The sequence below is a fragment of the Lissotriton vulgaris genome, chromosome 12, assembly GCF_964263255.1.
Source record: "Lissotriton vulgaris chromosome 12, aLisVul1.2, whole genome shotgun sequence".
Lineage (NCBI taxonomy): Eukaryota > Metazoa > Chordata > Amphibia > Caudata > Salamandridae > Lissotriton > Lissotriton vulgaris.
In genome coordinates, this window is record NC_141700.1 from 632,464,391 (window position 1) to 632,488,902 (window position 24,512).

The 24,512-nt window shown below is 46.3% G+C and overlaps 1 protein-coding gene across 1 annotated transcript in view; it reads left to right on the forward strand.

Moving 5' to 3' along the window:
* The window catches only part of SPATA2L (spermatogenesis associated 2 like), a 43,602-nt gene extending 23,140 nt beyond the window's left edge, over nt 1–20,462 (forward strand). Inside the window, exon 4 of the mRNA XM_086945792.1 lies at nt 18,651–20,462. Coding sequence (XP_086801918.1) covers nt 18,651–19,799 — 1,149 coding nt within the window. The 3' untranslated portion in view covers nt 19,800–20,462. The remainder of the gene's footprint in view (nt 1–18,650) is intronic.
* Nucleotides 20,463–24,512: the final 4,050 nt, after the last annotated feature.

The window sequence follows — 24,512 nt, forward strand, 5'->3', positions numbered from 1 at the left end:
CCATGTAAACATTAAACAGGGTGGGACTAAGCGAGGACCCCTGCGGGACTCCGCATGTGAGTGGAAGGGGGTCTGAGCGAGAGTTGCCGTCCCACACCTGAAAAGTACGGCCTGATAGAAAGGAGTTAATCCAGGCGTGTGCAGAACCCACGATTCCTGCCCTGGCCAGGCGATGTAGAAGGACACGGTGATCCACCGTATCAAAGGCGGCACTGAGGTCCAGGAGGATCACCGCCACTGATCCTCCTGAATCCAGAATGCGCCTTGATTCCTCAATGACGGAGAGGAGGGCTGTGTCCGTGCCCTGGCCGGGCCGGAAGCCGGTTTGAGATGGGCGCAGGATTTTGTTGGTCTCAAGGAATTGGGAGAGTTGGGAATTAACTAGTTTCTCTGCCATCTTGCTGATGCATAGAAGGAGTGATATAGGTCTATAGTTAGACATGTCGTCAGGATTCAGATGGGGTTTTTTTAGCAGGGCTTTGACAACCGCGTTTTTCCAGCTGGGTGGCACTGTGCCTTGGCGTAAGGAGGTGTTGATAAGATCCCTGATGGTGGTGACTATGCTGGGGGCGGCAGTTTTTAATATTCTAGCCGGGGCTGGGTCAAGAGGTGAGCCGCTTTTCATTTTGGATAACGTGGAGGTGACCTCAGTGAGAGAGGTAGCTCTAAAGGAGGACAGCTGCGGGCTGTTCGTGCAGACCTCAGTATCCGGGGGGTTGTGGGGGGTAATCATGGGGAGGGAGTCCAGTATTCGTGTGATTTTAGAGTCAAAGAAGGAAGCAAGGTCATTGCTTCTGTCTGGGGGGGCATGGGAGGCGCTAGGGGCCGATGGTATGTTGAGGAGTTCTTTGACGATCAAGTACGCTTCTTTTGAGGAATTGGAGGCGTTTTGGATTCTGTTGTCATAGAATCCTGCCTTGGCAAGTTTGAGAGCTGATTTATAGCGTCTTACTGCACTGTTGTAAAGGTCTTTGTTGCTGTGTAGCCAGTCTTTTCTCCATTGCCTCTCGGCCTTTTTGCACTCTTTGCGTAGGTCCCTGAGGTCAGCATTGTACCAGGGGGCTTGGCCCTTTATCCTGTATTTAATCTCCCGATTTTTTATGGGGATGAGTTTGTCGAGGGTGGACGATATCCAGTCTCTGACTTGGGAGTCAGCGATGGCGGGGTCCTCAGAAAGACTGGGGGTCGAAGCGTCTAGGGCTGTGGACCAATCTTCCACCGAGAGTCTAGCCCACGCTCTGTCTCTGGTGAAGGTGGGGGAATTTTGGGGCCTTTTAAAAGTTCCAGGGAGATGGGTCGTGACCAAAAAGTGGTCCGTCCACGGGAGGGGTTGGGACTTGATGTAAAGGAGGGAGGGAATATTGGAGAACACCGGGTCGAGGAGGTGCCCTTTCGTGTGAGTAGGATCAGAGTTGGCGAGAAGCAGACCCAAGGCCGCTAGGTCGTCGATAAGGTCGGTTGCCCCAGTATCGAGGGGATCCTCGAGATGGATGTTTAAGTCACCAGTTATGATAAAGTTGGATGAAAGGTGAGCTGTGGAGGTGACGGTTTCCAGCAGGGCAGCAGTGAAGGGGCCCGAGTAGCCGGGCGGCCGATACACCAGGAGGCCTGACAGGGAGTTGGTCGAAGACAGCTGAATCGTGAAGAGACAGCTCTCTGAGTCTTGGATCGCGCAGTCTTTCGTTCGACAAGTAAAGTGGTCCCTGTAAATAATGGCCAGTCCACCTCCTCTACCTAAGGGGCGAGGTTGAGACATGATGAGGAAACCCGGGGGGAGGGCCATAACAATGTCAGCGTTGGAGTGCTCCGTAATCCAGGTTTCTGTGAGTAATATTATGTCCAGGTTAAGGTCGACAATAAGATGGTTGATAAGCAGGGCGTGTTTAGGGAGTGATCTGCAGTTAAGAGTAGAGATTTTGAGAACAGGGGGATGGGCCGGGGGTTTTGGAAGGGAGAGATTGCTTGGTTTGCATTTATCGCAACGAGGAAAGGGGACAGTAGGATCGAGTAGTGCCAGACAGGCGCTGTTTTTAGTGGGTCTAAGGCTGAGAAGCTCTCTACGAGAGTAGCTTACCTTGGAGGCGGCTGGGACAGGCATAGTGTCTGGCCCAAGGCCCGGTCGTGCGCGGACGGGCGCAGACGGGCTTGCCTTAGGCGCGCCTTCGGCGCGCAGACGGCGCTCCCGCTGCGCTCGTCCGCTGCGCGTCCTGTAGTTGCACATTTTATGGGAGGGGGAAGGGGCGTGGCCTCAATGTGGGCGTGGCCTCCCTTCCTAGATGGTTATATATACATTTCATTGTTTATACAATTTTCATATCACAAGCAGATGTAATGAAAAAACTTGCCCCCCAACCCAAAACAGCCCTCAAACAGATCACACTTTCTTATACTATTCTAGGTTTATCCTACTGGTTTTCCACGTCGTGATAGGTTGCCATATTATTTTACTTAATGCCTTGGCCCTTCTGCCTTTCCTGTCGTATATTGCCTTTTCTAAATTATAAATAGTGAGAAGGCTGGCCATCCAATCTGAGAATAGTGGGGGAGCCTTATTCAGCCAATTCCTTGCTATGCAGATACGGAACACTGCGATTGAAACAAAAATAAACTCTACTGGCATAGCTTCTATCGTATTTACCACCCCTAAAATAATTAATTCATCTACAAGCTTAATCTTGATCCTAAGTGTTTTATCAAAAAATTCTTCAATGGCCATTTTCAAAGTAAATAGTTGTGGGCACTGTGAAAACATATGTACAATGTCTGCCCCACTCGCATTGCATCGTGGGCATGTTATTCCTGTTGTCCCACCCCACTGGGCGATTCTAGCCGGTGTATGATAAAGTGAGAACACTGTTTTGAAGTGCTGTGATTGGAGGGTTGCCGAACATAGCACTGTTCTACCCAAATCCAATGACTCCTGAAAAGTTTCTGAGCCTGACCCCAATTTTTCCATCCATTTTTGTGAAAATTTTGCCCTTTCATCTGATTTGTTTTCTTTCAATTCTGCATAAAGATGTCTTATCGTACATTTGCTAGTTGTTTCTATATAATCCATAATTTTGCATTGTCCCAACCCTGCCGGGCCACCTTGTTTTTGTGTTAGAAAACTCCTCACTTGGAGATATTTATAGAAACTATTATGCTCTAATCCAAATTTTACTTTGAGTGCCCCAAACTGCAGGATATTGCCCTGCCTATCCAGTAAGTTCCCTATTTGCACTATGCCTTTATTATGCCAATCATACATAGTGGCATCCTTAAAAATCTCCCTCGGCAGTGAGCTATTTGTATATAATCTTGTATAATTATTAAATCTACCTAGCCCAAATTTTTTAGCCACTCCTTTCCACACCCTATATACTGCTTTCAGAGTCTTAAATCTCGTGTGTTTGAAATACGTGAATTCAGTTGTATTTAGGAACCCATTCTCAACTTCCTCCCCCAATAATAAGGCATAAACATTAGGTAATCCTGCCTCGGTGCCCGTTAGATGTTCCAAACCTCCCCCGCCTATTAACACCCTACTATATTGTAGTACAGCAGCCCAATAGTAGAGCCTGAAATCCGGTGCACCCCAACCCCCTTTTTCTCTATCTACCGTTAAGTGTCTATAGTCTCTTCTTGTTTTCCCTTTAACCCAAATGAATTTATTCAAAATCGATTCTAACTTACTGAACCAAACATTTTCAAAAAATACGGGTATGGATCTAAATAAAAACAAAACTTTGGGAAATGTTACCATTTTGATGACATTAATTCGGCCCATTAAGGTCAGGTGTAAATTGTTCATTCTTTCTGTGTTTGTTTTAATTTTTTCCAACAGCGGGCTCATATTGATTTCTACTAATCTATCTAATTCGGCTGTAATCTTCACCCCTAAGTATGTAACTTCAGGTGCTATTCTTATATCATGATAGTTTACCCAGTTGTTTTGTATTATTTGTGTTTTTCCTTTATTTAATGAATAACCTGAAAATGTGCCAAAAAGTGCAGCCTCCTGTTCGATTTCTATAATAGCTAACCCTGGATCTGGTGTAACCACTGCCACGTCATCCGCGTATGCAAGTGTCTTATATGCATGGCCGTGTAATCCAATCGGGAGAATATTTGGGTTTCCTTCTAATCGTCGCAGAAAAGAATCTAAATATAGGGCGAATAGCAGTGGTGAAGCCGGGCAACCCTGTCTTGTACCGCGCTTTATACGTATGTCCTCTGTATACCCTCTATTAATCCTCACCTTAGCTGTTGGAGCTATATATAGCGCCTTTATAGCCTCTATATAACCTGTTCCTATCCCAAACCACTCCAAGGCTTTCCACAGATAACACCAGGAGACCCTGTCAAAGGCCTTCTCTGCATCCAAGAAGATGGCCGAGGCAGGGTCTCCTGCAGTTCCCGTAACATCCAATATGGTAACCATCCTCCTTATGTGTTCCGTAGTCCCTTTACCCGGTATGAAACCATGTTGTGTTGTATATACCAACCCCTCAATTACCCTGCTAAGCCTTTGTGAAAGAGCCTTGGAGTATATTTTTGCATCCGCGTTCATGAGCGTAATTGGCCTATAAGAGCCAGGATCCAAATGCGGTTTATTCTTTTTCAAAATAACTACAATACTTGCACCGGCCCATGATTGTGGTGTATTTTCCCCTGTCTGTGCATGCCTTAAAATTTCTAACATATCTATCCCCAATGTGTCCCAAAACGTCCTATAAAATTCTGCCGGTATCTGGTCAGGTCCCGCGGCCTTACCCGAGGGAAGTTTCAATACTGCATTATGTATTTCACCCAGTGTTAGTGGCGACTCCAGAGCCTCTTTATCCTCCAGAGTCAATTCCTTGTGAGGGATACCAGCCAAGTAATCCTCTATTTCCTCTTCCTTACTTCTCACGTCCTGGTCATAAAGTTCTGAATAAAACTCTCTAAACACCTCCCTCACATCTTCCACCTTGGTTACAACCTTCCCCCCTTTATTCTTGATTTCTTTGATTTCCCCGGCTGCCAGGTCTTGTCTAGTACGCACTGCTAGCATATGTCCAACCCTCTCGTTGAATTCATAACACTTTTCCTTTTTTGCTAAATAATTAGCTGCTGCTTTATTAGCCAATCTTTCCCCAGTCTCTGCCTTTTTCAATTCTATTTCTAATAAAATCTGCTCAAGAGGTTCTTGATTCGTAACCAACTGAATAAGCTGTTGTTCTAAGTTCCTTAAATCCTGTAGCCTACTAGCTAATTCCATTTTCTCCATTTTGCTCCTGTGTAGAGTGTAAGCCAGTGTTTCCCCCCTTATCCCTGCTTTGAATGCATCCCAAACCATGCCTGTAGTTGCCGTGCCTCTGTTGGCCTCCAAGAACTGTGTAATCCATGCCTTCATTCTACTGACATAGTCATCTTCTTTGAGCAGCCCCCTTTCGAATGTCCAATTATATTCTTTGCGACTAGTACTACGGTTCTGGGAGATGGTCAACACCAATGGATTGTGGTCTGAGGAAACCCGAGGTAACATTTCTATTTTCACTTCTGGTACTAAGGGACTAGAGACTAAGAAATAATCCAGTCTGGCTATACTTTTATGGGGGGCAGAATAGAAAGTGCTACCTGTCCCCGTAGGATTATATGCCGACCAAACATCTACTAACGCATTATTATTCATTAGATTAACGATGGCCTTTCTTGTTCTCTTCTTGCGATCTCCCTTCATCCCCCCTCCCATCATACCCAACCCTGTTAAACCATTGATATTGAAATCTCCGCACAAAATTATTGGTTCTGACCATAGTGACAGTTCGGTATCTAAAAAATCAAATAAATCAGGTTCATCTTCATTAGAGCCATATACAGAAACAATTGTGTAACAGCATCCGGCTATCTCTCCTTCTATCATCGCCCATCTACCATCAACGTCTTCCTTCTTTCTCTTTACTACCATCAATCCTTTTTTTGCCAGTATGGCCACTCCTTTTGTTTTAGCATCTTGCTGCGTGTGTGCTAAAACTTCGAACCCTAACTGATCCATAAGATACCTATCCTTCCCTCTCACATGTGTTTCCTGAAGACATATAAAATCTAATTTTAATAATCTGCACATGGCCGCTACTTTCTGCCTTTTCCCACCGTCATTCAGACCACAGATGTTAATCGTAGCAATTCTTATTGCCATCTGCTTTTGTAAAAGAGCCCACAAACGAATTCCTCTAGATTTTTTACTGCCACCTTTGTGTGTCTACATAATTTCTTATTTTGTGCTGAATATACCCTTATCTCTTTACCACCACCTTCCTGCCCCCCCCTCCCCCAACCCCCCCTTGCCCCCCCTCCCCTTGCTAACCCCCCCCTGTTACAGGCAAATAGGTCAATTTTGACCTATGTGTGACTGCTCACTGCTGTAGTGTCGCTTTCCTTCTCCCGCCCTAGTTACCCGTGTTACCATGTTCAATATACAATATACCTAGTATTTTCCATATGCATCTTATGCTGGTTCTGATTCCTTGCCCTTCCTGTCTTTCTGAGACTCTGTAATCTCTGCAAGATATTCACCTGCTTTTACTTCCGAGAAAAACATTCTGATGCGTCCCCTTGTAACAACTTTTAGCTTAGATGGGTACATCAAGTATGCTTCAGAGCCCTGGCGTTGGAAAGGGGTGATAAGCTGTCTAAGTTTCCACCTCCTTTCCACGGTCGTGTGGCAAAAATCAGGCCTCGTAAAAAATGTAATCCCTTCAACTGATTTTTTTCCTGTCTGGTCTTGCAGTCTCCATAATTTCCTGCCTAGCCAAAAAATTCCCAAAAAAGACAAGCATTGCCCTAGGTAGACCATTTTGATTACTGCCTCTTCCTCCCTTCTGCGTCAGTGGGAATCTGTGCGCTCTCTGTACTTCAAGTTCCCACTGCCACTGTGCCTCTGGATATGCATCTTTTAGTAGTTTAATCATAAACCCCCTCGGGTCCTTCCCTTCCAGTCCTTCCTCTAGGCCTAAAAAGCGAAGATTATTCCGCCTTTGGCGATTCTCAAAATCTTCCAGCTTCCACTGTAAGTCCTCAATCACCTTCCCTTGCTCTGTTCTTGCATTCTGCCAGTCTGTGACTTTGTCCTCAAGCCTTCCAGTTCTTTCTTCAACTTGTTCCACTCTGCTTTCCACTTCCACATATTTTCTATTCATTTTCCTAATGCTTGCTTGTATTTTCTTAGTGTCCTGCCTTGCTCGTCTGCTTTCTAAGCGAGCCTCTAAGTGCATTTGCTTCAGCATAGAAAACATACCATCCAAAGTTGCTTGAGGCGGGATATCATTTAAGTCATCGGAAGCATTTAAGGGGTAACTCTCAGGTGCGACGCCCAGATCTTGTTCCTGATACATTTTGGAAGCACTACCATAATCCCATAGCAGTTTCCGATTTGTGCTTGTCGCTGCTCTGTCCATCTCTCTGTCGCGCCTTATCATAGTTCTTCTTCTTCTCTTTTGTGTTTCCTTATTCCTGTGTTCACTAGAGAGAGATCTTTCTGACTCTGTCCCTGATGAAAGATCTGTGGTAGTACCCTCCTCCTCCTCTGACCCCAACAGTGAAGAATCTGAGCCCTCAGTCACTGAGTAGAATTTTTCCCCCTCGGGGGAACGTACTCTCCTCCCTTTAGCCCCCTTCGTTGTGTGGCTATGAATGCTTTTCATACTTCCCCAGTTAGATTGTGCCATTACGCTCCTATCCACAGGTGTTGGCGCTAGGTTTACTTCCAACAGTGCTTCAAGCATTTGAGCATTATTAGTATTTACCGTTTCAGTCTGTTCCTTCGGCTGTCCATTGCTAGGCTTACTGGTACTATTCGCCGTCTCTGTACCAGCTTCTTCGCCTGCATTATCGTCCTTGCCTGTGTTAGCGTCCTCGCCAGCCTTCGCAGTATTCTCCGCTCCTTGCGCGGCTCCCGCTAGAAGCGTAGGCGTCTCAAGCCCTGGTTGCCTAGCAACCGCCGTACTTGCGTCCTCGCGGTCAGCGAGCACAGTTTCCGCGTTCAGCTTTGCGTTTAGTTCTGAAGCACCTCCGGCGGCCGAGATTACATGTTGGTTTCTCCCCGCAAATGCCTCAGTGACCGTGGATTGCCGCAGATCTCTACTGGAGGTAGGTACAGTGATCGCATGTTTTGCTGCTCCGCTTTCCGAATGAGAGCGCCTCTGTTGTACCTGCCCTTTGACTCCAGGAGTCTCGGTTTGTGTTACTTGTATTGCTGCTTTAGACTCGGCCTTAGTCGGCTTTTTCTTTATCCTTCATTGATTTCTCACTTTTCTTGGACTGCATTTTTTGGGCAGCGCCACTTGATGCAGTAGTCGTTGTTGCACGTTTACTCAGCGTGGTCTTTGGTATCGTGCCTGTGCGTTGCGACATCCTTAAGGCTGTAGTGATACCATAAACAAGCGTTTTCTTAAAATGTTCACAATAATAGAGTCTCAGAGTTGTAAGCACCTTTTGCAATGCTTTGATGCCAGTACCTCCTTTAGTACCTCCTTTAGCGCAGAGTATACCTCGGAAAATCAGCATATTTTACTCCTACATCCAGCCATTTAATCCCTGGGTCCAGGAGAAGGAATGAATGCGACTGCTCTCTACAGCAGCATGGCGGCCATCTTGCCTCCGTAAAAAAACGAGAAAAGGACTATTGTGATGCATCAGTAATACCTCCGCTCAGAGTTGTAGGCATTCACGGACATGGGTGATTTATAGATCTTGGTGCAATTTATGTGTGAGGGAATAATCCATATTCTTAAATAGTAAGATCAATGAGAACTGACGTGAAGCTAATGTCTGCTGTGGAGCTTGTGAGCTGTAAGGTGAGGGATTAAATCACTAATATAGTTGTTTGACTTCCTCGGGCTGATGGCATTGCTAAGGCACCTTACAGAGCAAGACAAGCACTCTCATGTCAAGAGTGCCACATTCCTAGGCAATGACTGTTTGGTGCATTGTTGGGTTACGGATTAATCAAAAAGAGTACAGAAACTTTTAGAGTCTCTTATTAATTGTTATTGAAGTAGCACATATGTACACTGATCAGATGTCACTACTTAGATGGTTTGTGAAGATTGACTAGTACGTAGAGAGAGGAGTAACCTAAAAAAACGGTTTAGAACTAGAAGCTTAAACTGCTTCCTACCTTTAAGGTAGCTATTTATAAAGACCTATTTTCAGGTCAAAGGAGATAGTAAAAGTTCTATTTATTAGCATATCCTCTATAAACAATACTGCACTTTTAGGGGCCTTGTAGTTCACATAAAGATGTGGCAAGAAAAGTGTCCAATTTCTTCCAGTGCAGAGAATAGTGGTACACACAGACGATTCTGACCAGACCACACGTGTGTTACAGTCAACAAAAATGCATGAGGCTGACTTGCTGGGTGTGGTTGGCCCAATAAACTCTAAACTGGGAGAGTTGATCGAGAATCTTGTTGGAACTCTCCAAGGCAGCCTGAGGCCTGCACACAGGCAGTTGCAATGTTGACTGTATTGTCCTTCCAGACGGGGAAAATGAAATTCCAAGTGTTTAAACACTTGGCACTGAATTGTGCCTAAAAGAAGGGGTCCGACTGATCTGATGGTCATGTCTGCCTTTAACAAACTTGACGCAGGACTCTTTATTGGATATGTAGATTCATTCTTCACCATGACCTGCTGGCATGATCAGGATTGCAGTCACCAACTTAAACTTGTAACACTTGTAAACGGGGTGAGCCTAGGAGCCTAGCACAGTTTACATAGCTTATAATAGCACTGAATAATTGAGAATAAACACAATGGCCTCTGGCTATCTTTGGGACCAAAACTATGGCTGAAAGTTTCCAAGATTTCCAGCCCTGGCAGACGTTTTTGCGTTTCCCCTTGAGTTCGTAACTATGTTGTAGTGCGAGGTCGGTCTGACATAGATAGAGTGGCTCTGCAGCTGTAGATGCTAGGAAGATAAAACTCAACCACCTGTTGGGATAGTGCTGTAATTAAGTTGTAAATATGTCCGTGTTGAAAGGGGGTGTCTGAGGAAAGATGAGGGGACAGTGTGACCGGAAGCAGATACATTTGTTGTAAGAGTATATGGGGTTCAGAAAGACAGGCATCAGTGGGAATAAACATAATTTAGGATATAAAGAAACTGTCATAGTGCAATCCAAAGGCTAACATAAATACATTCTGAGGCTCAAGCTAACACCACCAGTCATACAAGAATGACCCATAATGAATTCTTAAAATGAAGGTTACTTTCAAATCGTTTGCAAAGTACTGAGGTGATTAAAAAACCGAAGCCAAAATTAGCAAGCCTGTTGCAGAGTGAAACAAGCATTTACAATGCAATGGTTTCGCCTTTGGAAAAGTTAGAGCTATTGGCATTGTAAATGACAACATTTGTATTTATGTGTTGGTTTTGAAAACAGATAAATAAATGGCATTGTCATTTACATTGCCATTAGCTTAATCTCGGCAGTCACTCTGCACTCCCTCTGCACTCCCTAGCTAGTCACTCTGCAATCCCTCTGCACTCCCTAGCTAGTCACTCTGCACTCCCTAGCTAGTCACTCTGCACTCCCTCTGCACCCCCTAGTCACTCTTCACTCCCTAGTCACTCTGCACTCCCTAGTCACTCTGCACTCCCTCTGCACTCCCTAGTCACTCTGCACTCCCTCTGCACTCCCTAGTCACTCTGCACTCCCTAGTCACTCTGCACTCCCTCTGCACTCCCTAGCTAGTCACTCTGCACTCCCTCTGCACTCCCTAGCTAGTCACTCTGCACTCCCTCTGCACTCCCTAGTCACTCTGCACTCCCTAGTCACTCTGCACTCCCTAGTCACTCTGCACTCCCTAGTCACTCTGCACTCCCTAGCACTCCCTAGTCACTCTGCACTCCCTAGTCACTCTGCACTCTCTAGCACTCCCTAGTCACTCTGCACTCTCTAGCACTCCCTAGTCACTCTGCACTCTCTAGCACTCCCTAGTCACTCTGCACTCTCTAGCACTCCCTAGTCACTCTGCACTCTCTAGCACTCCCTAGTCACTCTGCACTCTCTAGCACTCCCTAGTCACTCTGCACTCCCTCTGCACTCCCTAGTCACTCTGCACTCCCTCTGCACTCCCTAGTCACTCTGCACTCCCTCTGCACTCCCTAGTCACTCTGCACTCCCTCTGCACTCCCTAGTCACTCTGCACTCCCTAGTCACTCTGCACTCCCTAGCTAGTCACTCTGCACTCCCTCTGCACTCCCTAGCTAGTCACTCTGCACTCCCTCTGCACTCCCTAGCTAGTCACTCTGCACTCCCTAGCACTCCCTAGTCACTCTGCACTCTCTAGCACTCCCTAGTCACTCTGCACTCTCTAGCACTCCCTAGTCACTCTGCACTCTCTAGCACTCACTACTCTGCACACTCACTACTCTGCACACTCACTACTCTGCACACTCACTACTCTGCACACTCACTACTCTGCACACTCACTACTCTGCACTATACACAAAGATCTGTTACAATTAGAATAAAATAAAACGAGGTGTAAAAAATGATATGAAGTAATCTTCCTCGAGTTTTTCTAGCACCCGATTCTCTCCCTTCCTTCCCCCTTCTAGCTCCCCACCTCACCTTCTGCCCACACCTTTTCAGATAATGCTGTGAATGGGTGCAAGTATTTATTTTACTTAATGCAGTTTTATATAGCGTAAACTTTTCTAGCACCCGATTCTCTCCCTTCCTTCCCCCTTCTTGCTCCCCACCTCACATTCTGCCAACACTTTTTTCAGATTATGCTGTGAATGGGGGATGGCGGGCAAAAAGAGATGAGGTGAAGGAGGGACGAGGGGGTCGTAGGGAGGGGGGTGGGGCGCCAAGGACGGATGGTGGATGTGGTATACAAGGACGAGGAGTGATAGAGTTATTGGGTGTAGGGATAGGGAGGGTCGTAGGAAGTGGGTACGAAGGGAAGGGGCCGGAATGGAAGGGGGAGACGAGGGAGGAGATGAAGAGAAGAAACGTCAGGAGAGCTGAAGGAAGGGGGCCGGACAAGCTGGCTGCAGAGGGAAGAATGGCTGAGTGAAACCGGGTAGTGGAGAGAAGGAGGGACGAAGTGAAGGAGATGTGAGAAGGATAGGATGAGAGGGTTGGAAGGGAGCCTGGCTGAGGCTCGGCAGGGGCTGGAGCTGAATAACAGACGGGATGCAGCGGGGGTCTCACGGATGCACCTGACACTCGGAGCATCCATATGGCGAAAACCCAAGATTAGATGAGAGAGTATGGTGTGATGGAAGATCTCGATTTAAAATGTCAGGTCACTTGATCATGTTCTTTAAATTGTTACACCGATTAATGGTTATTTATTTTTAAATTTGTTTCTTCGATGTTTAGCTCTGTAAGCACACCAATAACCCTTTCGGTGCATAGACTATTCGAAACAAGGAGGAAGAGACCTGCTTTGTGGTTTTGTCAACAAATAATTATTCAGAGTTTATACAGAGTTTCTAGGACGTTAATTACCCATACTACTACTTCAGAAAAATCTGTAGAGATTAATTTGCTATTTTGCCGCTCTACAATGTTTCAGGAGGGGCACTCCTGAGAACAGAGTTGCCTTTGTTGTCACTGTTTTTATGGCGTGAGCTGTTACTCTTTCTCAAATTAACTCCAGTGCATTGGTGTTTGTGAAGGTGCTTCACCTGATCAAACCAAAGACTTCTTGTTGACAAGCCTTATAATGTGCGCTCCCTATCTCCAGCATACGTGGTCAGGCTGGAGCTTGGTTCCAGCTCCTGGGAGGAAAGTCCAACTGACAGGCTGCATACAACCATCCTTCACGTTACAGCTGCCATGATTAAAGGCGTTATTTGCACTGAATCTTCTCACACTGCATCCGCCTGCCTTTACTGAGCGGGTCTCATAAATAGATGGCAACGTTCTCCTGGAGCCCTTTGTAATATCTGACTGTACATGATGTTGCCTTTATGATGGTTAGTAAATTGTAGTCCTGTTAGTTTACAGTTGCGATGCCACCACCCCTCATTAAGGCAAACCGGATTACATATTTTATATCCCAAAGGGATCGCCATTTCAGTCACTGGCTTAGAAGTGCCAGAAAGTCATGTTTCAGTGACCAATAAGACGTGCAGTGCCTTATCACAGAGGAGGACATAAATAAGGCCCGCACGTTTTTGCATAGACGCACATTAATTAGGGCTCTATGCAGCGGCCCAAAATACTTAGAAGCACGATTTATCAAATTAATAGTGTAGATTAATTTAATTAATTTCCAAAAAAATACACAACCTTGGGTGGAAAAGTCCTCTGAGGGAAAGTCCTCTGACTTGCTTGTTTGCTACATTACTCGGCTGGTTTGTATACATTACCCATGGGGACTGGTTTACCCTACTCCAGTTCTAGAACTGTGCATTGGTTCTTATGCGTGACCCTACTGGGACCCTACTACATGGGGGCTCCGACCTCTACCACCATGACCCTTCTCTCTAGCTTGTTTCCTTTCTGTTCCCCATCACCCCTAGGATGAACGGACCTCTGACTATCTCCCTGCTATGTCTGGCGAGGAAGGTGTCTGTGACTCTCAGAGCCAATTACAGCCCACACGGGATGGTTCAGACTCACCCCAAACACAGGGTGACTCAGTTTCCATCCTTCCAAAGTCGATAAACTGAGTGCTTCTAGATCTGGGTAATACCAGTGTCTGTAAATTACAGTGCTTTGAAGTGGCAGAAGTGCTCTACTTATGTAACAGCTCGCTATTACTGTGTTTTACATGTAATAGAAATTCAGTGTCTTTCACTCCAGTTGCCACTAAAGTCTCTGAGAGCAGTTCCACAAGCGGGGCACCGAGATGATGATCACCAAGTCCGGCCGGTGAGTGTCTGTCTGCGCAGAACCACTTTCTCTTTCGCTGTTTGTTGCTGGCCTTGTTTCCTTTTAGGAAAGCATAATTTAAAGCCACATGATTGACAAAAATAAACAGGCAGGCAGTGGCGTTCCGAGGCAGATTGAAAGGAGATGGCGGGGCGCTTCTCTCAGCAGCTCTGCCCCCAAACGTACTGGCACGTGAGGTGAGGGCACAGGTGTTTGCACACACGTGACACTCCAAGAAGAGGCCCCCGGAGGCACTCGTTACAAACGGGAAAAGTACAAAGTAAAACGTGTCTGCTTAAATCTTTCAATATAAAATATTTTAAGCAGAAAGTGCATTGATTACAAAATAAAAAAAAGCGACTTAAGAAGACAGCTCCAACAAATGCGAGCTGGAATCAATGTCTGGCACTGTTCGAGGCCTCGCACATTGTTCAGCTTTTGAAAATAGATTTATTGTAACTATCCCATATAATCCCTTCGACCCTCTTTCTCGCTTTAAATAATATTTCTTAAAAAGTCCCGCGTGGATGGGAGCTAAGGTTCTAGTGTATTTCTTAGACTCTGAGACCGAGACGCTCCGCTGTTTGCTCCGTCACAAATTGTGCTGCCCCCCCCCCCCCCCCCCCTCGCTTCCAGTCCTCGGTGCTGCTTACCTCTTCTTCCAGGCCACGTGGGTGCTCATGCTTACTCCCGCTTCCTGTCCCCGCATACGTCTCTCTGCTCCGGGCCACTGCGGTTCTGACCCCGTTTAAAAGGGTTGTCAACTCTTCGTCTGGCTGCTGTCCCTGCTGCCTGCCCCTCTTTGAGGGTGCTGTCCCTGCTGCCTGCCCCTCTTTGAGGGTGCTGTCCCTGGTGTCTGCCCCTCTTTCAGGGTGCTGTCGCTGGTGTCCGCCCCTCTTTCAGGGTGCTGTCCCTGGTGTCTGCCCCTCTTTCAGGGTGCTGTCGCTGGTGTCTGCCCCTCTTTCAGGGTGCTGTCGCTGGTGTCTGTCCCTCTTTGAGGGCGCTGTCGCTCTAGCTGACTAGTTCACAACGTTGCTGACCTCTTCTTGACACTCCTGTTGAGAGGGTCTCCCTTGTGCCTCTGTGCTGTGGAGCTCACCTCAGACAGCACCTCCCCAGCCGAGAGCTGCTCGCCCTGTCTCACTAGCACAGGGTCCTAGTCAGTCCTGGCTTATGAATGAGTTTGGTACTAATGCTCTGCTTCTGCATAAGCGCTTTAGGTCACTCTCGTGGTATGGAAAGCGCTATATAATTACCTATGCAAGGGTACGCCCAGCGCCAGCCTCTAACCCAGGGTACAGGGGACCCCTGCCTCGAGATGATCAGACGATGCTCCCGGGTGCCGTTAGGTGACATTGTTCATCCCAGCCTCTAAACAAGAGAGTGCTGCTATTATCAGCCTCTAAACAAGAGAGTGCTGCTTTCACGCCGCGACGGGGTGACTCACAGAGGCGGCAATATGCTCACAGTTGGCAAACAGCTCTGTTTGGACAGCCAGTGGGGCCATCCACTCGGCAAACACCGGCAATCCAGTTAGTCCTCGGCAAAGGGAATCAGACACTGCGTCCACTCCCCGGGCCTTCGGGGACACACCAGTCTGGCCTTCAGCACAACAGCCCCTCTCTTAAGAGCCAAAATCCCCGAAAAAAAAGAAGAAACAAGCAATGGAGAGTGAAAGGGGAGGGGGGCGGAACGGACACACGGGGAGGGGGGCGGAACGGACACACGGGGAGGGGGGCGGGAGCAGGGCACAGGGAAAAACACGTGTAATTTATGTTAATCTAAACTAACAAAACATCCCACGGTGACGTTACCTGCTAACATATTGTACCTTGTTAACTTAAAAAGCACAACACTCACAATGCCATAAAGTAGTGAGTTAATCTAAGTTAACATATTAATAGTTTGACATAAAATAAACGTTAGATAGTAAGATTGTCTGACATATTATGTAAACAGAATCCAGCATACCTGGAATGAAGGCTAAATAACAAAACACCGTGTTATAACATAGTATGTTAACGTAACATAGCATTGAACGTGCGGCAATATGTTAACCTATGACAACCGACACAGAAATACACTCTCGGCTTAGTACAACGTGCCACAGCTTAGCGCACCATACATGGCTCTATTTGTGTACTACCAGATTCACTTTGAAGCCCATGCACATGAACTCTCGGACAACAATTCCCAGAATTCAGGGTGTGTGCGTTATACCAACAGGTCTGGACTAGGCCTGGGCGCGGCCTGCCGGGTTTCCTCGAAGGCTTGGCCTTGTGCGGGACGCAGGCTGGAATCTAGTGTCATATCTGGGACAGGTATGCATCGCCTCCCACTGCCTCGAACTGGTGCAACAGGACTTTCCAGTCTAGAAATGACACCTCGGGGCAGAGAGCGAATGAGGCGGAGAGCAGGGCTGCGGTACACACAGATCACTGACATACGTTTTGCCCGCCTGAACGAAGGTAGGACGGCTTCCTCTTCACCTCAGCACTGACCAGGCGGGCTCGAGCCCCTCTACCGACGTGTCGCACGAGGATTCTCGGGAGTAGTGCCTGACTCTACCCTCCAGCCTCCTTTATCAGTCCAACAGCCTAAGCCTTGCATGCCATCGAGGCCCTACACGCCCGCCTCGCTCCCAAGCCTCTCAGACCAGCTGCTCAGCACACTGGGACAGTCTTGGGCCCGTTCCTGTCTTCTCGCCTGCCGGGGCACCGGATGACCAATGGGCATTTCTGATTCAGCAGGGGGGGGGGTGGGGGGGGGGGGGGGGGCGGCGGGGGGGCGGTTTGAGGACACGGGGGGCGGGAGAGGACAGGAACGTCGGAAGAGGACACGGGGGCGGGAGGGGGGGCGGGAGAGGACGAGGGGGGCGGGAGAGGACACGGACGGCGGGAAACGTGCACAGGACAGCGAGGGGAGGGGGGACGGCGGGAGGAGGGACACAGAGTAAGGCAGGACAGCGGCAAGCACGGCCCGGCCGGACCAGATTCGGGGGCGTTCCCGGCTTTTGGCTGACGTATCATGACGTAGCCAAAAGCCAAAGATTCTCGGGAACGCCCCCGAATCTGGTCCGGCCATGACGGACGCCTCTCTGTTCCAATGGCTAGCCTCCATTTATGGAGCTAGCCAATGAAGCAGAGGGGCGTGTTCAAGGCACCCGTACTAGAAACTACAGATTTCTCTGGAGGCGGAGCTTACAGCTCCGTTCCCCAGCGAAACCTAAAACTGCAGATAAGGGCTGAACCCAGTAAGGCTGTTGACTGTTATTTCTTGCCAGGAAATTACCTAGGATTTGAAGGAAGTATGTTTTGCAGAAAATTGTCAAGTGAGCATTCTGAGGATCAAACATGTTTGCGATACATGTTGGGTAATTAGCCACTCTCTGGCTTCACTTAAGTTTCGCTTAGCATTGAAAAGTTCTTTTTAGGGCTCGGGCCTACGTCGCACTGCGTAGCAGTGTGGGCGGAGCCCAAGAGTCCTGTAGTTAGCGTCTCCGAAAAGCTACCTAAAAGATTCCTGGCTGCTCGTGATTTTTCGTCCTTCTTTTTGGCAGCTGCATGGCAATTGGGCCTCGCATGCGTGTGTTTTTGCAAGAGAGCACGCAATAGGCCATATGCGTTACAGTAGCTCCGCCTAGTGCATATTCCGTGTGGACACACGCAGCAGAAGGGCATATTTCTTCAATTACCAGCTGTCGGGGCTCGCGGTAATTGAAGACAGATGCCGGGCGCACGTGCACCATTCTTTGCTGTGTGCTCTCGTGGCCAGGCCCCCTCGCAGCGCAGACGTGCCTCCATGAACCGTCCCGCTCTTTGCCGTGCATTTTTCAGATGCCTCTGGCTACTCTCTGCTCTTTGGTCCGCAGGCGGGCACGGCCATTTCCTTCTCCAGGTTTTATAAGCTCTTTGCAGACGGCAACGTTTGCCATGGCCCGATCAGTACAAAACAGCACATGAACGGATCGCTGAGCATGGCCAATGGACGCAGCCTGGTTTTACAATATCGATCGTGATCGCTTTCAGTGCTTGTTTTGCCTTGCTGATGACCGTTGCCTTTGTTTGAGAAATCAGAACGAAATATGGCATACCCTTGGAGCCTTCAGCTAAATTCCTGTATGTCAAGTTTCATACACATTTGCTCTGGGGTGGAGGGTGGGCAGGGAATTGGTTATGAAAATAGAATTGTTTCTGAAGAGATCCTTTTTGTGGTTTGTAGTAAATATTTTTTGAGATATTTATGTTGCAGAAAAAGGTTTTGGGCGGACTTTAAAGGGTTAAATGATTAGATATATTGACCATATATCCTCAGATCCTTAGATTTTCTGTGGATGAGGATTTTAAGATAATAAATCTGTAAAATATTCAACTTTATTTCATAAAGCTGTTAAATGCTACAGATTAACGAGAAGTGTGGATGCAGATTTGTGACTTTTAGTAATGTGCACATGTTTTTCATAAAAAGCTGAGAAAATTCTTTAGAGTCTTAATGCCCTACAAACCTGAGGCACACACATCTGGTCAAGTAAATGGTATACGAGGTCAAAGTGGAGAGGTATTGGGATAGTGCAGGGGGTGCATTTTAGTCAACGCACAGGTTGTCTTGCAGTAGGAGGCAGTTATGGTCAACCTTGCTCCCTAAATGTTTTTACTCTGTGTAAGTAACAATGTGTTTGAAGTGGCTAAAAAACATACAAATGTAACTTGAAGATTCTGGATGACAAACCATCAAGTTGTCTTAAAGTGCTTCCTGGGCCTACATGAATAACAATACCTTTCATTTCAGATGTTTTCTGGAGGATATGTGCACAATTTGAAGTCTGTTTTTTCTGAGGAAGACATTGTCAAACACCTGAAGAAGATGGGATATGTCAAGAGAGAAGAGGACCAATTTTTCAAAGTGACCCATCGCCCCTCGATGGCTGAGCTGATCGGAACGGCATGCTCCTTTTTTGCAGCCAGGTTGGAGTGTGAGATTCTGGCAGAGATAGTCAATAGACTTGGTACAGATAAGGTGCCAGTTGCCCATTTGATCCAAGAGAGGAGAAAAAATGTTGGTGGGGTGGATGGGTGTGTAGAAAGACTCAGAAGGCTGGGTTCCCAGATGAAGAGTGCACAAAGGATGAAGTCAGAGGTCCAAATTCTCCAGGACTTAGAAGGTGATATTTACACAGATGTGCCTGCGATCCTAGCCCAGAATCCGCATCTGAATACTGATCAGTTTGTTCGAAGTAAAAATTTGGAGCCTGGCCCACCCTTGGGTATGAGCTTTGAGCAACTGTACAGTGCCAGTGGCGATGGTTCTTATTACCTGCATGGGGTATCTACGTCTCATAGATGTATGGGTAATGGAAAAGACAGTTGTGATTGCCCCGTGGGGCACGATGGTAAGGAAGCCTCACTGAACAAGCTTGGCATTTACGGCATGCGGTCAGCCTATGAAAATTTGGATGGTGCAAGATCCTCAACAAATGACTTCACTGGGAATCCAAGTGCCGAGATCTACATCAATCTTTTCATGGGAGCCGCATATACACTGCATGACTGTGTAATTGACAAAGCTGACATAGGAAAGAGGTGTGACGACTGCCATATGCTGCATGATTTGGTGTGCGAGGACTTGGACAGTTGTCAACGTGAACAGCACACCGTCACTTACATTAGCATGCAAGAAAAGAATGCAATCTTAAAAGAAGTGCTATGCAAAAGGTATCAAGCACATACTTGCATTAGGAAAGGCAACCTCCCAGTTTTTCGCTGTGACTCGTGCCAGGAGCTCCATTATATTAATTGTGAGGAATTAGCAAACTGTAAAACCAAGAAGCACACAGTGCGGATGATACACCTAGAAAGTGATCAGAAATTATGGCTACGAAGGACAAAATTGGATGCTTTATTGAACAAAACTCTCTTGAGTTCAGGGTCATGGGTATAAGGCTCCGCTGGTACCTTTGGATGGACCTTATGCAAGATTCCTCGAGGAGTAGGGCTCCCTTAGCACATATGAATGTATCAAAGAATTTTAACTTTCTAAACTCGTGGATGATGAGCTACTTCATCGCACCACAGCTTTCACTTGAGTGATTTTTCTGCTGTAACTGGCTTAGTTCTTGGCAAATCTATTCTTATTGTTGAGTTGCAGGCAACAGTGTAAACCCAAAACTTCATGATTTTTTTTAACCGAACGCATTTAATATCTGGGTATGTCTTTAGAGAGCACCATCATGTGTCAGTGAGGTGTGGCCATTTTTTGTAAATAAATCTTATTTGTTTATTTAGGGAGCTTTGCTTGGTGCTAAAAGCATGCCACTTTGCAATCACTTCAAAGCGCTAGATTGTAGATTCAGTCTATGATTCAGTACACTCCATGAACTCCAGATGAGTAGAATAGCACTGAATGTTTCAGACTGTAACTCTGGTTGAGGTTTGCTAGTTGAGCAGCCTCCTCAGTTATTGTTGCTGGCTTATTTGGTGGATTATAAATTTGGCTGGGGGTCTGAATTTAGCAAACAGAAGACGTATAATAGCCATATTTGTCCGCCTCAGTGTGCAAGTGAATTACATTTTTTATATTTGTCCTTCTCACTTCTCCCACCCCCAAAATTATGCTATTGACAGTTTTATAGCGCACAGCCTGACTTTATTACATCGTGGGTTGCCTTATTGCTATCTATGCATTTCCAACTGTTCCAACGTAGACCGTAGCCTGAAAATTAGCAGGAGGGTATATTCTGAGGCCATTATTTTGTTGGTGTACTATAATGTTTACCAAGTGTAAAACCTGGTAGCAGGTGTCATACAAACAAAGGGGTTGTGTAAAACATCAGATCTATTCTCTCTGTCTACTCGTGACATCACACTTTTTTCACAGGTAGTAAGTGTGGTTGGGTGTACTGTCTCAGTGGGCACCGTCTTTTCTCTGTGTGACTGTCAGTTTGAAACCTTTTGGGAATTTCCTTTATCTATGGAAAGATTTGTTGTTGGATGAGACGCATTCAGCATACCCAACTACAAAAGAGGGGATGCCTAGCTGGAAATTGACAGTTGTGCTCTCTCCAGGTGATTAATAATTAGCGCCAAGTAACACAGTAACATCCGGCGTTTGGGGTACAGGGTTCTTGTTATTGGTATTGATTGAGTGGAGGGCATCCCTGTTCTTAAACCCCTTTTTTCCCCTCTTGGCTCCTTGTTGAAATATATACTCGTGACTACAACCAGGAATGTTGCATCATGAAGTGTGTTTGAGTGAGTGTTGCGTGTCACCGCAGAACGTTCCATATAATGTAGAATTTGACTGCAGGACAATAAAATATCACTGGGAGTTACAGTCACCATGTATGCAATAACCTATCAGACTTGAAGGCATGATTACTGTGGGTATAGTAGCTGGCCAGAATCAGTGGGGTGATCACCTTTGGTAGACTCAATCACAATATGTGCTGTAACCTTACATGTTGAGTAAAGTAACTTACCAAATATGAAGATACAGCAAGCATGTATTCAGAATCTTAATTTTCTTGAAGGGACAGTCACTATAGATACGTGTACATGGTCACTTGGGGGCCAGTAACCATTTAGACTGGGTGGAATTGTCCCCCTAGGTGCATTAACTTGGCAGATTGAAAGATATGGTCACCTTGGGTACACTTACCTTCCAGACAAGAAAGCACAGTCATCTGCGTTGTTTCCTTTTAAACTGGAAGGTGCTGTCGGGGTTTACTACAAAACATACCAGACAAAGGCACAGCTAGGGGTGCAATAACCAGTCGCCATAGAAAGTAAGGTTAGCAAAGGTGCAGTAATCCTCCAGACTGGGAGGTTTAGAGTGGGTGCACTAGCATGCCAGGCTGGGAAGGAACATTGTCCAGATGATACTTCGTTTGTGCATGATCTGGGAGTAAATATGTGATAATAAATACCTACTGATTAACAAATTCTCAAGGACAGTTTTCAGTACTAGGCAGGGTTTCTCTCGTACACATTCATGAAACATTCACCAAAATGAAACAAAACTGTATTCTTGACGGAAAGAGTAGGGTGGAATAAAATAGTGATAGTTTAAAAAAACACCTCTAGTTTGGTCAGTTTAGATGGACAGTTGATGTGACTGGTTCTCTGTTCCAAACCATTCTGGGCACAATACTAGAAGAATCTAGAGGCACCTCCAGTGCAACCCCACATGTCGAGGACCTTATTCCCACTCGCATTTGCTGTGCCTCACTCTGCTGTTGAGACGTCTTCGTTATATTCCGTCTCCCAACCCTTGAGACCTCATTGGAGTATTTATCTTTTTTAATTCTCACTGTTAAAGAGGTCACCAAATCAGCCCATTTATTGTGCCTCAATCTGATGTTGTCACACAGTCGACACAATCATTAACTCTGCATTATTTTGCTGTGGAGGTCACGTCAACATTATTTTATTGTGCCTTGCACTACTGTAGGGCCCTCATCAACAAATTATTTCACTGTACTTCATTCTGCAGTAGATGTTTCATCAGCCCATTCATTCACTGTCCTCAACCTGCCTAGATATCATCAACACATTGATTCACTATCTCACCCTGGTATCTGGGGCTCAGCAACACATTCATTCACTGTGCCTCACATTGCTAAAGTGGCTTCCTGATCAGCGAATTCATACTCCTTATACCTGTCTAAGAAGGCATCATCAACATATTCATTGCATTCCTCTGGTAGAAAGACATCATCAGAACATTCTTCCTGTTTTCCTTATTCCACTTTGGAGCCTAAGCAACACAATTGGCTATAATGCCCTACTAGAGTGGCCTCACCTTTATGTAGCAGCTTGGTGATCAGCACATTCTGTGCCTGTGCCTTTTCTATTGTGGAGGCCTGTTCAACACAGTTATTCACAACCATACCTGCAGATTACACCAGCGTAGTCCCCCACTCTGCCACAGCCTGTTTGGAGCCTATTTGAGCACATTCATTCACTGTTCTTTAGGCTGCGTCTCAGCAGAATGAATTGCCGCTCCTCATGCGGCATCATCAGTCCATTCCTTTTGCATGATCCCTCTGCGATATTGAGGCTCCTTGTAAGCACATTTATTCAAAGTGCCTTACCACTGCTTCTCAGAACGTGTGCAGATTTGTGCTAGTTGCGTGCCGTGTGTTTAATGTTAGAGCAGTATTATGTTGTCCTCAAAAAAGCAGGAAAATGGACAGAACTGGCAATAACATCTGCAGGACTTTTGACACAAAACTAAAAACAATATGTTCATCAGCTCTGTTTGGTAGAAAATTACAGTTCATTGAAGGACTAGATTGCCTGACATAGTTCCCCTTTCCAAATATTGTAGCTTCACATAGTTCTTCCCAGTCATGGGCTGGTAACTATCAAAACTGCGGTCACTTGCAAAGTTCCATTTAGGTCATTACTGGGCGCGTAGAATGCGCAGTCACTGATGATTAGAAAACAGGAACTGCCATAGAGCTGTGTACAAGACCTACAATGAGGCTGCGTTGCTGCTGTTAACTCCCATGTGCAGGGCGTGTTTTTTTTGCATTCAATGGGAAAGTAAGCAGATTGTTCCTTCATCACCACGTTTTAGAGAAGGGAGGAACAACAGGGGCCAATTCTCAACATTTAAGACACCACAGATGGACATACTTGCCTTAACAAGGGACTTGTGTAAAAGGAAGGAGGAAGGCCTTTTTATTTTGGGGCTCCAACCTGGGCTGGTTCCAGTTTTCCCAAGACTGATAAGAATCCCCATGATCAATGGCGCGCCCAGCTCACCAGTAATAATATAGGAACCATACTTCTCTCAACTTGGCACTTAATCAATTTATAGATAAACTAGGGAAATTACAATGGCAGTTATGTGAGCACACAGACTGAATACAAAGTGTGAATACTGCATTCATCCTTCGTAAGGTGAGTTCCAGGGAGGCTCAAACCTACTGGGTTAATCAAGGAGGGGGTTGGGGTGGAGGCACACAGGCTGGATGAAAGGTATAAGTGGTTCCTTCCATCTTCACCTGGAAGGAAATGCCGAAACAGAGGAATATTGAGGGAGGAGCATTGGACTACAGAAGCAGACTAATATCCGCCTCAAAAATCGGAAAAGGGGCCCATATATGCTGTTTTGGAACTTTGTTAATACTGGAACTCCAGGATATGAAAGAATATTCCAAAAGGACTAATGAGGCAGTATAATGGAATGTTCATGAAAGAAAAGGGTACAATCGAATCTCATATTGAAGAGAAGACAATTATGAAGCCCTGGAATTTTTTTAAGTCTGACAATGAGACCTGAAATCAATCAATCAAATCAAAGATAATTTATAAAGCGCACGGCACCTTAGGTGAGGTGTCTGGGCGCTAGCGCAGCAGACTACAGTGTTTAATGCCCAAACCCGTATTCCCCTTGCTTAAAGAGCCAGGTTTTCAGCGCCTTTCTTAAATCCTGCTCAGAGTTCATCATCCGTAAGTGGAGAGTCAGGGAATACCTCAATTTGGCTGTCCTAACCGAAAAAGACTACCCCATTGCCTTGCTTTAGAAAATCTGGGAACAGCAAGGTAACGCCGATGGTTGGATCTTAATGCCTGCTCCTGGCAGTACAGGCTGAGCCACTTCCTCAGGTAGCCGGGGCCTTTCCCCTGAATGGCTCCTTCTAGCTAC